This window comes from Athene cunicularia (assembly GCF_003259725.1).
Source record: "Athene cunicularia isolate RWA chromosome Z unlocalized genomic scaffold, athCun1 chrZ_part3, whole genome shotgun sequence".
Taxonomy (NCBI): domain Eukaryota; kingdom Metazoa; phylum Chordata; class Aves; order Strigiformes; family Strigidae; genus Athene; species Athene cunicularia.
The window spans coordinates 1452942-1469499 of NW_020799144.1; the positions used below are offsets into that span (position 1 = coordinate 1452942).

The 16558-nt window shown below is 39.4% G+C and overlaps 1 protein-coding gene across 1 annotated transcript in view; it reads left to right on the forward strand.

Annotated features, from left to right (window-relative positions):
* Window positions 1-10706, forward strand: part of MTAP (methylthioadenosine phosphorylase) — a 30974-nt gene extending 20268 nt beyond the window's left edge. Inside the window, exons 5-8 of the mRNA XM_026866607.1 lie at window positions 398-500; window positions 3960-4199; window positions 4740-4862; window positions 10213-10706. Of these exons, the coding sequence (XP_026722408.1) occupies window positions 398-500; window positions 3960-4199; window positions 4740-4862; window positions 10213-10251 (505 nt within the window). The 3' untranslated portion in view covers window positions 10252-10706. The remainder of the gene's footprint in view (window positions 1-397; window positions 501-3959; window positions 4200-4739; window positions 4863-10212) is intronic.
* The last annotated feature ends 5852 nt before the right edge of the window (window positions 10707-16558 follow it).

A 16558-nucleotide genomic window follows, 5' to 3' on the forward strand; every position in this document is an offset into this window, starting at 1 on the left:
TTTGTGATAATTCAGAGTTGATCCCTTCCTGAAAGCTTACTGTGCTCTTTTTTTTCAGAGATTACTTGCCTGACTATTAAATTTGGCTGATTTCTTTTGGGTAGAATTGCAGCATGATGTGGCTGTGTCATTTAGGAAAAAATCAGCATTTCAGTGTCTTGGTAACAATAGATTTTCTCTAATTAATTGGCTGTGCACTACTGGAGTACCAGTTCTGTACTCAAGTACAGTTCTGAAAGGTTTGTACAGAGGCAGGGTTATAGATCGTCGTTTCTATCATACTGGTATTTTTGTTCCCTCACAGGAATGCTATGTTTGTTTGATTTGTGTAAAATTCTTGCTTTCTCTTCTGTTTTATCACTGTTCTTCTCTCTGAGCATGTTTTCTGCTTTTCTAGGACAACAAAAAGACATTGTACTTTATACGATGGGCAGCATTCCACTCTTCCAGGAGTATGTCATATTCCAATGGCAGAGCCATTCTGCACCAAAACCAGAGAGGTTAGTAAATTTTGTAATAGTATATAGAAATGTTATTTTTATGACACTCATTATATAATGCATTCTTAGATTACAGAGGCAATCTGCACTTCTTTATTCCTGTTGCTCATATATGTCATGGTATTAAGAAAAAATGTAATATTTGGAAGGCATGGGAAGTAAAAGATCTTCTGTCTGTAGAAGCTGTCTTCCTAAGAGAAGTGTGCAGAAGATGTCAGTTAGCAACCTAGATTTCCCTGGGGTCTTAATAACAGGACAAAAGATCTTTATTTGTCAAGTAACAAGCCAAGAGAGCAACAAAGTGGACAAAGCACTAAGATGGAATTAGTTCCTTTTTGTTCTGAATAAAACTACACCTATGGTAGAGGCACTCTACATATTTAATACAAAGAATTAAATAAAGGGTCTTTTAGCATTCACAGAAATTACATTTGTGTGTTGTAGCAGTTGGTGGTGGTGGACAGTCAAGGCTTAGTTTAAAGGATGTTAAATGTAGAAACAAGCCAAATTACAGTAGCTTTTTATTCTTAACTGTTGTTCTTTGTTTTGTCACTTCAAGATTTTCAGGCTTCAGAAATGCTTAGACTAAGCAGTGTTATTTTGCTCTGCTTTTCAACACCTTAATAAGTTTCTGGGAGGAGTGTATCTGTGATTAAATATGCCATCTTAGTGTATTCTTAGACCTAAAGAAAAGGGAAGGTAAAGACTGAACTGCTTTTTTTGTGTTGTGGAATGCTTGGATCAGAAGCTGCAAGGAGGTACATTATCAGGACCACGGGAATGCTTACAGACTCAGTCATATCCATCTAAGAAACTTGGTCTCTATGCAGTCATTTACTACACCAAGCAGGACAAAGCAGAATTGTGAAGCAGGTGGCCCAATCTGTACCAGAGCATGTACAGTGTTTACACTACTGAACTATTCTGCTCTTCTCACCAATTCACTTCCGTGTCATTACAGGCTGGTTTTATTAATTGGCCAGATGCAGTGTGCTTTGGGGACATTCACCAGCAGATCCACAGCACTGTTAGTAGAACAAGGCTTCAGTGCACTGGGAATCAAGGTGTTTTGCAATGAAGTAAAGACACTTTAAATCTCCTGAGAAAACATACCACTACATACTACACATGTGCTTGCTTCTGGCCTTCTTCCATTGAGCAGTAAATTATACTTTGCATTTTTCATGCAACAAGAGCCTAGCCACATGCTCTTACCAAAGATTAGTTGGCATATAATTGCTGACTGACTTTGAGCATGATGTCATGTCACAACAGATACAAGGAGTTTAGTGACAGCTAACTATACACTTTCCAAAGTGGATTAAAAGCAGTGTTATTACTGAAGTGATTGGCAAAACTTCACACAATGTCTTTTTCTCATTTTTTAGAAAAGGTAAGTAGATATGCATAAGCCGTTTCCTGAGGTTGCAGGAAGCGTACAGCAAGGCTAGTTTTCATTTGATTGCTAAGTAGCTAGAGACAATGTTCTTTGGGTATTATATTGCTTGAAAAGCAAACAGAGAAATGCTCCTTTCAAACAGAGAAAAAACATTTAGGTACTTCCCAGTCTCACATGTGATCATTATCTCATTAGCCTATGCATTCTAATCATCCTAGCAGATGCTTTAAAGAACATGTGGCTTTGAGCTCTTCAGATGAAAAGGGATACTTCCACTTCATTTGAAAATACCAGATAAAAGTGACTTAAACTTTTTTCCTGGAACTATCCCTGAAAATTGTTGGGATCATTTCAGCCCAGTTTATTTTAATACAGGGGAATTTCATAGATAAATGCAGTAATAATAATAATAAAGCCAAAAGTATTAACGTAATAGACTACAGAATTTTGCATGAAAACATCTGAAAACTTTATATTAAATTGCATTTGTTTGGATACATGAAGATACTTTGGTTTTTATGCACTGTAAATTCAGTGAGAATCTGAAAGGAGTTTATCTTTTCTCTGACTGCAAATTTTAGAATAATGTAGGGTGTCATGGTTATTACTGCTTTCAGAAACTGGGGCTTACTGCAACATCTTATAGGGAACAAAGTTGGAACTTTGTGAAGAGTTTCAGGGAAATAATGCTGAACTGTGTTTGAAGTCAAATCACAATTGAAGTTGTCTTTTGATTTTATTAACAACATGCAATTAACTGGCAATCAGTGAGTCCTATATTCAGAATGAATATCAGCAATAAACCACAATATTAAATGTAATTAATATTAGATTAATTTACAGCGTAATAATAAACACCTATACATTTCTAAGTGTCCTCTGTGGCTAATCTTAGAAGCTCTGCCTTACACCTGCACACATATTCATGCAGTTGCATGCACAAATACCCTTCCCCTGAACATGTGGGTTACATGCATGCTCACCTTCTTCTGCCAGTGCAGGTTTACCTCTTTACACACATCTATAGTGGGAGGTGTGGTTTAACTTCAGCTTTCTGTGTACTTGTGCTCTTCCACACAATCCACTTAACCACGTGCCAGTGAGGAAGCACCCCACAAGGTCACATAGCACACTTGAAGTATTGCTGCTTGTTGCACCTGTATATGGCAGGTCGACCAGCCAGCTTCTCACAGCGTTTTGAAGGGAGGCTGCTCCACCTGGCCTGTTGAAGGTCATGATGCTGACAAGTCAACTTCTAGTGATGTCAGACTAGGTTTTCACTACTGCTGTGTTATGAAGGTCTCTCCTGTTGTGTCATTATTTTTCATGCTCTTTTGTACTTTTCAAGCTTTTCTGTAGAAGCTTGTCTTAAACAGATGTCATCATAGTTACTTTTCCCTTCCTACTCAGCACAGTTACAGGTATCCTAATCCCATCTACTCATGCTGATACACTCTTATTCCTACTGTATCAACTGGCATTGCCCAGGCCACTTACTCAGAGAGGAAGTCATGATGGTTCTGCCATATGCAAGGTCCTAGTTGGAACTATAAAGACTGATGTGAAGTGCATGGTATATTTAAAGTGGACAGCTCAGTCACTGGGAAAATGTGGTGATAATTTCTGTACAAATTCCAGGACACTCTTTGAAGTCTGTGCTTGTAAAGTTTTACTTTCAAAAAGTAAATTTCTATTACTGCTCTCAGCAGCTCAACTCAACCATGTGGTACTGTAGTGCTCAGTGGAGTGTTTTCACCATTCTGTTCTTAATATAAGCACATCCTAAATATCATGCAAAAACTTTGTTTTCCAGTCGTCTTGGTCTGCATTGAAAACAGCAATCCAACTGATACTAACAAAATTAGATGAGTTCAAGATCATTCCTGTTAGTAGGATTATTAATTTATTTTGCTGGATGAGGAAACTGGAACTGATCCTTTGTTTTGGACAGCTGTGGCCATATGAAACTTGACTGCTTTGTATAAAGCTAATTTGTTTTGTATGGGATGCAAAAACAGTGTACCAGGAGAATTATTTCCGTTTCCTGGCCTGTTTTGCAGGTTCTTATGGAGACTGCCAAGAAGCTTGGGCTCCAGTGTCATTCCAAGGGAACAGTAATCACAATTGAAGGCCCACGTTTCAGTTCTCGAGCAGAAAGCTTGATGTTTCGCAGCTGGGGAGCTGATGTTATCAACATGACCACAGTGCCTGAAGTGATTCTTGCGAAAGAAGCTGGAATGAGTTATGCCAGTATTGCCATGGTAACAGATTACGACTGCTGGAAGGAACATGAAGAAGCAGTGAGTGAAACTTCTTTTCCTCTGGCTCTTGTTCTGAGGAATCTGGATGAGAACCTGTAGGTTCTGATAAGAGATCACGTAACTGAACTAAATCTGTTCTTTCTTGTATCAGTACTACTGAGTTATTCTGGATGAGCAATTGTGAAAGTACAAGCAGAATCTGTTGTTGCTACTTCATTCGTTTTCATAAACTTACCTCACTACTAGCACACATTTTGTCTCCTCTTGTCTGAAGCAGGGATCTGTGTGTGTGAAGCTCATGAACTCTGTATATGAGCTTGTCTTCCTGTAATTGGTTTGGTGTTTTTTTCTTTTTGAGGTCTGTGCAAAACAGTGTATCTGCTTTAGTTCTCCTATTTGTGTAAAATACAATCAGACATTTATCTACAGGGGAAACAATTTTTACTGGCTAAAAATCAGTGACATTGTAAAGCTTCACTTTTTCGCATAGAGAGGTAGGAGTTACATGTATGTATTTGGGTATTTAAAATGTGTGCTATCAAAATTGAGAGACACCACTCGATTTTATTGTATTTCTAGGTTTCAGTGGATAAAGTTTTAAAGACGCTGAAAGGGAATGCAAATAAGGCTACTAGCGTACTCCTTAATGCTATACCTCAGATAGGTTCCATGGACTGGACTGGCACTCTGCACACCCTGAAAGTAAGTATACATATGAGTCTGATAAGTACTGGGGAGAGTGTATGCATATATACACATAATACAGGTATATGTTCTGAGATGTTTGTGCTTAAATAATAATTTAGAATAGATGCTTTAACAAACCAAATCCATTCAGGATGGGCAAACAAAATTCATTGAGACTCTCACAAGCTTTATTGCAAAGAACTGGCTTCAGTTTTACAAGAAGCATTACAGAAGGTAAAGAAAATAAGGACATCTGTAATATGGTTGATGAAGTGTCATCCTTTGTTGTAAATCTAAGATCCAGATCTCTGAGTATCCAAATGAAAAACCTGTACCTCTACTCAGCTTTAGCTTAGATCTTAGAACAATGGAAAGCCAAGCAGAGAAGACTGATTCAAACAAAAAACATTGTGTTCTCTTTAATATGTAGAAGGAGAGGAGTCTGTTACAAGATATGGGTAATAACCAGTTTGAGATTAGTTGAACTGTGTTCTCCCACAGATTTCAGATCCATAGTGCATGAAAAAAAAAAAAGAAAAGAAAGAAAATAAAAACATTTCAAAATATATTGGTGAGGAAATTTTTAGGCAGAATTTTTCTTAGATAAGAGTTTACTTACATGTTTTAACATCACCTCTATTTCATAGGCATGCTTGAGGTTCATTTGTGGCTGTAGCATAGAGAGAAAGAAAAATGCTAAAATAATTTGGATGTCTATCCAATTAATCAACAAGCTTTTTGTGTCAAGTATCCACTTCCAAGAGTACAAGATCATGAAGCACAAGAGCAACTGAGAGGATTACATTGAGGTGGTGTGGGAGACAGAAAAAGAGAATTGGAATGTGGAAGACAGAGAGCAGAATTAAGTGGGCCACAAGTATCTCTGTTAGTGGATGCAGCAGCAGTCTGAAAATGAGGAAATTTATGAGAGTCCAGTCTCTGATAACACTCTCCTCAATCAGGTTTGTTCTTTCTCTTTTCTGAAGATCACTGTGTTGACTGAAATTTGAATGGGTAAGAAATATGAACACAGACCTAAGTCATGTCTTCATATGCCTCAGAGTATGTCCCTGAAATTCAGCTATCAAGAGAACTATATGTGGTGTAAAAATCTTCTGTGTCTTCTGATTGGGATAATATTTTCCATTTTGTTTCCAGTACTGTACTCTTGTTAGTGACTCTCATTTCTAGCTTAGTCAGTTTCCTAAAAGAAAGACATTAAGCAAAATTCACCCCAGACACTTTTAAGCATACATGACCAGGTCAGGTTCACTGAGGTCCAAACCAAATCCTTGAAATGAATCTTTTGCTGATTCTTTACTAGAAAACCTACTTTTTATTATGAGACTTTAGATTATGTTTATGACTCTCCCTCACCTAATTATCTGAAACAGCTGTTTAAATGTCCTGTCTATACATTTGTGAGAGGTAATTGACTTTTCCCCTTTGCAGTCTTTAGGAAGTTGTGTCATGGATGGATAAGGGAGACAACAGAATCAGTATTTCTTCTCCCCTCTAATCCACAGAAAACATTTTCAGAGGACTGGGCCACATTTTTTGTGTAATACAGATACCCAGCACACCAAAAACCTCAGAGTTTGAACAAATAATCTAAAAAATGTGCTAGATATTCCTCAATTGCTTTGGTCATGCTGACATGCAAGGAAATTTGCCAGGTATATAATGCTGCTTCAGTACTGAGGGATTTACCTCTAGATCTGTCAGGTGTACTTCAGTAAGCAGTGTCCTGCTGCTTTCCCTTGCATGAATGTCTTGATTCTTCATCTTCATTTGCAGTGAAAGAGCAGGTGACTGGAAAGAGCTTGCAGAGTTTGCAAGGTTCCCCTTTAATGAATGCTAACCATTCTTCCATTTCATTGTCAGCTGTTTAAAATACAGATTCAAGTGCTTCTTCCACCTCAGTCCCTGAACTACTATTTGATGAAAGAAGAAAATATGATGCACCAGAGGAAGGGTCACTCCATTCTAATGTAGATTCTTATACTCTTTCTCTTAAACATCTGCTACTGCCTGGTGTCAATGTTAAGATAGTTCCACTTGGGCTTGGCAACTCTTACATGTTTATCTTTGCTGATAGTGGCTTGGTTTGAGGGATATTGAGAACGTTGGTTTGAAGACGTTAGAAGAACTGGAAACAGGAATTGGCAGGTGGGGATTGAGATTCTATGTCAGGAGAATAGGATTCACAATTGTCTCTGATTTAACGCAATGAAATACTCTGGAAAAGTGGTGACAGGAAAGTCTGAGGGTTTGGAGGCTTTCTCTGATTTTACTTAGGAAGGGCAGGAAAGGCTAAAAATCTTTGTTTGAGGTATTAAATGGTGGTAAAGTAGGTAAAAGAGTGGTCCTGGACTTCTGTGTTAATGAATAAGGAGAGGCAATTTTGCAATACAGCAAAGAGAGAGATGAATGCATGTGCCTCTGTATGAGTGTGTAGTTGAATCAAAGAGATTTTAAAATCTAATCACTTTGTAGGTGTGAAATGTTACCTGTATATTTTACTCTGGGAATTTCAGATGTCAGATGATGGGGTTTTTGAACTGATTATTTATGGAGGCATCTTTTCGTAGAGCCTGAAGGCAGTGTCTCTTGCATGCCCTGTGTTAATGTGGTAAGGAATGCAGACAAGGAGGAAGCTGAGCAAGACTACAACTGGTACTTTGCTATCAGTGACGATGTAAAGCCCTGCCAGCCTGTGTCCAGGCTGCAGCTGGGCATTTGTCAGTGTCTGTTCCTAGTGTTTGGAGGGAACCATGTGACACCGTAAAGCTGTACATGGACACAGTTTTTCATTTCTGAACTCTGTAATCTGGCTGCTGTGACTGGAGGAACTTCAGTAGGCAGGAGAAAATAGACTGCCAGTCTCTTTGCCCAGCTGTATTTATCTGTCTCCTCCCATGACAGTATGCACACACACATCTGGTGGTGTCACCTCTGAATCTCACAGTAGTCTTTAGGAAATCCTGGAGTGTTGAAGCAAAAATGTCCAAGGACTGGTCTTCTCCTAGAGGATAGGCTGCCTGCTGTCCATTCCTTTTCATGTGTCTTTTCATCTGTGATATGCCAGTGAGTTTAAATGTAGTTTGAAAGTGACTGTTTTTTGACTGCCTAAGATGTCTTCAGGCCAGTATTTCCTGGCTCTGTGCTGTGAAAAGAGATCATTCTCCAGGCTCAGGTTACATGAGCTTGAAAAAAATTTTCCTGCAAGCACAGCATCTTCCTACAGCCTGTCATTTTGAGACGTGTCCAGGGTACAAAGCCTTTACTCTTTCAGAACAGGGTATGACCACATTGTATTTATGTCATGGATCAGGAAACACAGGTGATGCTATTGATCACAGTGTTCCAAGTGATTTCTGGCTGGTGTTAGGGAAATTTCTGGTTAGGATGGGCCAGCCATGGGTGATACACAGCTGGATCTGCTGTTCACTGAGAAGAATTGTTTAGTGAGGTGATGATCACTGGCAGTTGTTGCTGTAATGCTTGTGATTCAACATCCTGTGGGGAGGAAGGAAAGCAAGTAGCTGACTACAGGTGCTGGAGTTCAGTCAGGTGAGCATACTTGGATTTAACCAGTGAACTAGTAGGTATCATCTCATGGGAGGCAGCTCTGAAGGGGCAAGAAGCTCCAGCAAGCTGTCGGGTCTTTAAGGGTAGCATTCTTCAAGCACAGGAGTGATCCACAGAAAGGCCAATCAGATGACTGACTTGACTAAACAGGAAACACAACTCCAGTTTGAAAATGCAGTATTTGAGGGTTGGAAGCAAGGAAAAGCTACAAAGAAGGAATCCAGAAGCAAGAGCAGGCATGTAGGGATGGTTTCAGGAAAACCAAAGCTTGCCTGTAGTCAACACTTGGAAGGGATGTCAAAAGCAATGAGAACTTCAGCCACTGCATTGTTATCAAAAGCTGTTCAAGTAAAATATGGACTCATTGCTGAATGAAGTAAATGAATTAGTGGCAGCAAACAATTTCCATGGAGAACCAATATAGTAGATTCTTTCTTATCTTTCTTTGGAAGAGTGTTGGTGAGAGAGGAAAAACTGTCTTGCTGAAAAGAATTTTAACTTGTAGCAACTGGGAATTGAGGACTGTACCTTTATCACAGTAAAGTTTAATCCAGTGAGGATCAGAGAAAAATCTGAACTGGGATGGTAAAAGGAATGTCATGTTAGAACTGATTTTTCTTACAACGTGGGTGTAAGAAAATTGGCTTGTGATAAGGCATCAGAGCTTCTGTGAATGCTTCCCAGGTAAACTTTTTGACTCTGTGAGGAGACCTGCCCTTTTTGAACTTCTGCACTAGCCTATATGCAATAATATTTGTCAGACCTCTAATACAAGGAATAATGCTGTACTTTGAGAGCACTGTGGTAAGTGAATACTGTGAGACAGTTTAGATTGGAAGGATCACACTTCCTCACTGATGTACTTAGACTTTAATGTGTTTGGTAGCTAACAAGTTGAAGAGCATAAATGTTAACTTTTTTTAGTAATTTTTTTCTAGTCTATCACAAAGTGCAAATGACATTTGTAAGTTATCTATGTTGAGCTCTGATCTTGTAAATATTCTTGAGTAATATTCTTTCTCAAAAAATACCTCAAACCAGTGAACATACTGATGTGACTTGAGTGAACTGGCTCAGGTAAATAAGGTGGAGGGGGAAATTCATCAAGACTTCACTTCAACGGTAGTTCCATTGGTCTGTGTTGATCATTGCAGGCTGAGGACCTCTCAGGAAAGCCTAGATTGAAGTGTTTCTCAGGTCCTACCCTTGAGTGTGGCTGATGTCAAAGTTGCCTGTCCCTGCATGACATGAGTATTTCATTCACTCAATCAATTCACCTTTAGAGAAAAGTTTCTGTTCTTGATAGCTGTACTTCAAAATTGATGAAGAAACACATAAAAATCACTTAAGTGCATTAAGTGCAATTTCAGAGCATTTGGATTATATTTGTAAAAGAGCTTTCTCTGAATATGATGCATGTAAGCCAGTATACTGGTCTTAAAAATTAAAAGCAAGATGCACAATTTTTTTTGTCTACTGTGAGCCTGAAGTCCTTAACTTAGTGTTTCTGCAATGTGGTGGCTGTTCTCAATACCAATAAGCCTGTTGCAGAGGTTTAGAAAGTTGTAATGACAAGTCCTTGAACTGTTGTAGGGTATGCCCTCTCTGTAATTCTTCTGTGGTGTTGGAGGAAGTTGTATATACTATAGCCATGGAAAGAGTTGCAGATGTTTGTAATCCAAATGAAAGCTATGTAGTCTGCTTTTATATTGAAAAGTAATTCTGCTTTGCATTGGCAGAAGAAGCATTCATCTACTTCGACTTTGTATTTCAGACAACAGTGCAGTGTTCGGTCATCCTGCCAAAACAGTAACAACCTTGATGAACCTTGAAGTTTGGGTGCTCACAAGGAAAAGTGGATCACTTTTGAACTTCCAGAGGCTATAATATCTTCAAAAATTGTTACAAGCATAAAAGAATGGAGTAAACGTTGACCCACAATAATGTATAAGACAGCTTTTATAATCTTTATCATGCTTGATAATGTGTAAGATGGCAAAAGTTAGACTTTGAGCATGTTTTAAACTAGGAATAGCTTTACTGTCAAGCTGGATCATACAGTGGCTGAAGAAAGAAGTCAGTAGCAAACTGTCATCTGCTATTCAGTGATACCTTTTAGATGATGGAAGAAAGGAAAGGCTAGGTAATACTGTGATGCAGTTTCATAAAATAAGATCTAAGAAAGCAGATTCACAGATAGTATGTTTGCTTTCCTGTTTCTGCCTTGCATCTTTTCCTTCAACAAGGCAAATGTCACACTCCACTTCAGAAGCATACCAGAAAAACTAAACAGACAATTTCAAAATAAAATACTATTTTTATACATTATCCATATTTTTTATTTCAGTGATTTTATTTTTTTTAAAAAAAACAACGGTTTTTGTTTGTGTGCTAGAAGACATGGTTTAATAATTGTGGTGGTTCTTTCACAGTAGCAATTGTGTAATGAAGGAATGTTCTTATTAAAAAAATTTAGGTAATGCCTAAGCCAAATTTGTGCCTGAAGATGTACTTATGCGACTTACAGAATGGTACAGAAAAGTACTTTGCTGCCAATGTCCTGAACACTGTGCTGGCCTTTTGCTGCTTCATTGATCTGAACAACTCTGGTTTTGGTTTCTGGTTTAAGTGATGAATGTGCTCAAGTGCTTTGCATGTATGCATTTCAGTTTTTAATACAATTTGACTTGAAGAAAATAATCTGCTGCTTCCTGTCTAGTAAATAAAACAAATGAAACCTATGCTTCTCCAAACTGTGTGGAAATTTTTTTTTTTTATTTACCTCTAGTCGTTAGTGAATTTTGTTTATCTGATGAGGACTTTTGCCATTCATGGAACAGGTTGGTGGTGATAACTTGTAAACACCACTTCTATAAAGACCACTTTTCTAAAATATTGTGCAGCCTAGGACTTAAGGTTCTAAGTCCCTGATACAGTAGGGATTGCTGAGACAGAAGTGGATCAGAATTCAGTCCAAGCGAAGCAAGGGAAAGATCAGAAACATGAAAGTACGGCTTCTCACAGTAATGTAAAATAAAATTTAAAGGATTTTTTTTTTTAAAAGCAGGTATATGTTTTTTAGCTTGCTAGCGTTGTTCTGTTAGGTGCCCAGTCTCCTACTATGAAAGCCTTTAGATTTGGACATTCTCCCTAGCAAAACCGGTATAGGTGCATTTCAGATGCTGGGGAAAATAGCTTAACCAACTTTCCGTATTTCATAGTGGGTTTTTTTTTAAAGAACTTAGATTGCAGGAGCCAGAGCTTGATGCTTGGCAGGAAGAAGGCTACAGATCTAACATACCTTTTACTACCTTTAATATCTAGTGAAATCAGATGGCTGGCCTTAAAAATTGTTTTAATTGTTGTTATCTTTGCCCCCTAGACAGTTTTAGTGAAATGGATTGGAGCCATAAAGTTCGTATTTGTATGTTCTAAAAGTTGTTTCTGAGTTTCCATTTTCAATCACCATTGAGTTGGTTTTTTTAACATTCCATAGTGACATCTAAAGATAATTATGTTAATTTTCTTTTATATACTGAGTACTTACAATATCACAGTACAGTATGGCACAGAGCAAGTCCATAGGTAGTGAGTTTTGTTACACATTTCTGTTACAGATTCTTCATATGCAAGGTTAGATGATAACACTAGGTAAGGATAAGGAATTGACTGGATGACTGCATCCAAAGAGTTACAGTCAATAGCCCAATGTCCAAGTGGAAACCTGTAATAAGTGGGGTCCTGCAAGCGTCTGTACTGGGGCCAATACTATGTAATATCTTCATCAGTGACATAAAATAGTGGGATTGAGTTTGTGGATGACACCAAGTTGAGTGGTGTAGCTGGTACGCTGGAGGGAAGGGATGCCACCCAGAGCAACCTTGACAGGCTTGAGGAGTGGGCCCATGTGAATGTCATGCAGTTCAACAAGGCCAAGTGCAAAGTCCTGCACCCAGGTCAGAGCAATCTGCAGTATCAATACAGGTTGGAGGATGAAGGGATTGAGAGCAGCCCTGTGGAGAAGAACTTGGGGATACTAGTGTATGAAACATTGGACATGAGCCAGCAATGTGCACTCACAGCCCTGAAAGTCAACTGTATCCTGAACTGCATCAAGAGAAGTGTGGCCAGCAGGTTGAGGAAGGGGATTCTCCCGCTCTGCTTTACTCTGGTGAGACTCCACCTGAAGTACTGCATCCAGCTCTGGGGCTCCCAGCATGAGAAAGACATGGACCTGTTGGAGCGGGTACAGAGGAGGCCACAAAGATGATCAGGGGGCTGGAGCACCTCCCCTGTGAGGACAGGCTGGGAGAGTTGGGGTCGTTCAGCCCGGAGAAGAGAAGGCTCCAGGGAGACCTTATAGTGGCCTTCCAGTGCTTAAAGGGGACTTATAAAAAAGATGGTGGGAGACTTTTTACCAGGGCCTATTGTAATAGAACAAGGGACAGTGGTTTTAAATTGAAAGAGGATAGATTTAAATTGGATATGGTTTTTTAACATGAGGGTGGTGAGACAGGTAGCTCAGAGGTGGTGTGGATGCCCCCTCCCTCGAAGTGTTCAACATGAAGTTGGACAGGATTAACTTGGTCTAGTGGAAGGTGTCCCCGCCAGTGGTGGTGGGATTGGGCTAGATGAGTTTCAAAGGTCCCTTCCAACCCAAGCCATTCTATGATACCTATTTGCTCTGTCAACATAGGCTTGATATCTGAAGGTGTCTCATGCAGAATTACTGTAAAGTCAGTAACATGGTAGCATCATGTAGTGTGTTTTTGCAAAATTTAGCATACATTTTATACTCTTTGAAATGTGCTGAGAGATATTTTTTATCCAGTAGACTACATGACTGTCAAGAAAAGCATAGATAATGTTTAATTATATAAAGATAGGCCAAGTAACTGTGTTTAGTTGCCTTTCTAAACAGTCCTAAGAAACGTATCAAATTTACTGTAGGAAGTACTGCAGGTGTGATAGAGGACAAGAAGATACAAAGTTAATGTACTGCATTACTAAAACCAGGTAAAGTTTCTAGCAGAGAACAAAGGCCATTCTTAGACTTAGAATGTCCCTGGTTTTACAAGAGTGAGACAGTGTCATGCAGAGGACTTCACTGATGGAAATAACCTCTGTTCTGTTTGACTGTCTATTCATGGCAATTTGATTTTTTTACAATCATTATTTAGTCCATTTGCTGTGATAGATTTGCCTTCTTGTGAAGGCATTTGTGATGGACTGCCTTCTTCTGGTGCATAGTTTTGCACTGGTCCTGTATCATAACATCAGAATCAGTGTTAACAAATACTAGCTTGAGGTTCTTGGAAAATCCCACCTTGACCTGGTAAACAGCTTACCAGGATATAGGCTGCTAAACTGTTGCTGTTGCCTAGTTTTCAAACTCCAGACTGCCAAGTGAGTATCTCTCAAGTTTAACTGATGTCATTGCTCCTCTTGTGCTAAACATAACCTGTTACACAGTTAGCACTAGTTTTACACTGATATCTCTTCCACCAAATACTGTCTCTTACAAAAATGAACAAAGGTTTCAGATGGACCTTTCAGGTCCTGACTGGTTTCTATGTGTGTGTTTCCCAAACTATTACATTTTAAAGCCTTGTGTAAACATTGTCTGCTTCAACACAGGTACCTAATAGTGAGCACTGAAGCAAATGAAGTAGCATCCAGTAACTATGAATTGCAGGTCTTATCCAAGATGGATTAAAACTGTGTAAAGCCTAGTAAAATATTAGCTAATGAAATTTAACCTTACATTTTTAAACCTACGTCTCATTCTCCAGTGAACTGTCCTAAACTAATTCACTGATTTGTATGGCCTAAATGCTTTCAAGGCTTTGGGGGAAAAGTGATCACCCCTAGAGCTAGGACAAACTGCTGAAGAACAGATCAATCTCTCATGCTTCTGCGCAGGACTTGCCTTGGGGTAATAGAAAAATGCAGCTGGGAGACAGTGGGTATATTAAAAATAAATGCTGAAAGCTTAATTTTCTTCCACATATATACAGAGGGTGGACTGAATGAGAGTGTAAATAGCACAGGTGCACAAAGCAGGAGGCATGCCAGTATTAGCCAAGAAGTGGGAAATACAGAATCACTAACCAACTGATTGCTTGTAAAATATTCCACTGGCCTCCAAAGGAAATGCCAGAGCTTGGAACTACATGGAATGTCCAGATCCACGCAGACCATGAGCAGAAATGTCACTGCAGAGTAAGTTCAACATGCAAATAAGAAATTCAAGAGGAAGACATACACCCACTCAGAGGAGCTGTTGTCCAACTGTCCCTCTGGTGGCATTCATTAGGCATTCTGCTTCATCTTGGCGCATGAGTCACAGGCAACAGATCGTTTTCCGCTTTGACTGAAGACACTTCTGGATATGGACTCAATAACATTCAGACCCAAACAGCCCTTGTCTATATTCCAAGCCAGTGCCCCACACTTAATTGTATTATGAATGTTTGCTCTCTCTGATTGTGGAGTTGCTCTTGTGTCCCACCCTGATTCCCACTGATTGTTTGTGTGTTGTATTTTGCTTACCCCAACTTCTAAGACTTTTAAAATCCTTATCTCTTAGAGGAGGTTTCCATTCATCTTGCTCGGATCATCCTCCAGAGTGGGTGTTAACAATGTAATGTACTGATGCCAATGCAATGTTGCAAGTTTAAATATGGCACAAACTAGGCCATGAGGCAGGCCATTAGCTTTCTCCCTTTTCTATTTCCTCTAAATCATTCTGTGCAGCCTAACATTGATTTATCTTGCTAGGTTGAGTTTGCCCATTCATATCGCATTTTCACTTAGCTAACACTTCATGCTGTTTCATACTAACAACACTCAAAGCATCTCTCAGCATCAGCACAGGTGGCATGTGACATCAGAATTTAGTTTTTATGTTAGTATTCAAAACGGACCTGAGAGCAGTTGGGGTTCCCAGAACTGTAACCAGTGAGTATTTTGTTTATCGAAATCAGCTGACTATCAGTAAGGGGAGAAATTAATTCAAGAGGTGCTCAGCGTTGGGCGGGATCAGCCCTCTAAAACGGAAACTCTGGCTTAACTGTTTTAACGACTGCTTCCTCTCCCCACTGTCATTGCAGTACTGACTAAAGCAGGACAGTGCAAGGGAATTGAATTTAACATTTAATTACTCTTTTGCAAAAGTTTCCAATTGTTTATTTGGTCAATTGTCAGGTTCTCCACCAACTTTGCTATAAATTGGCTCAGCTGATTTGGGATGCAAAGCCATGGCTAGGCTAGGCATATTGGGAAGATGTTTTCTGTCTCAGCATCAGGGTGACATAGAAGAGGCCCAGCTACATGAGTGTAGGAGATTAAAAAGATTCACATCTATATTTACAGGTATTTGTGGGATTTTTCAGCTTTCTACAGTGCATCTTGTGTACTGATGGGGCTGCTGCTCTCCATCTCTCCTACCCCTTCCTGCTGCTTATTTTTGTTCTGACTCTGATGCACCTCAAACTACTCTTTAGGTTTCATCAGTTCACAGAACGAGAAAAAAACAATTATATAGTCCCTTCCCCAAAATGGAACAGCTTCCACTGCATTAGCAAGTTAAAGGTGGTCATGAAAGGGTGCAGTGGCATCAGCACAGTGGGGGTGCATGGCCAAGTGACAGGAGGAAAGGGCTTTTCCCTTACAGCACCTGTGAAAAATGAAGTCTGCCAGCTGCCCGGGAACTGCACTCCAAAAGAAAAGTAATTTAGTCTTCAGCAGTCTTGAACTGTATTATGGAATTGTCCCTATTTCTATGGGAAAAACCTTAGGCTGAAAAAAATAAAACTTTAGATTGTCCATTTTCTGCTAATTCTTGTATATGAACAATAAAATCATTGTTCAATAGCTTAATTCATATCATAGGATCACAGAATGGTTTGGGTTGAAAGGGACCCTAGACGTCATCTAGTTCCACCCCCCCTGCCACAGGCAGGGACAACTGCCACTAGCCCAGGTTGCCCAAAGCCCCGCCCAAGCTAGCCTTGAACCCTTCCAAGGATGGGGCAGCCACAGCCTCTTTGGGCAACCTGTGCCAGTGTCTCACCACCCTCACAGTAAATAATTTCTTCTTCATATCTGATCTAAATCTA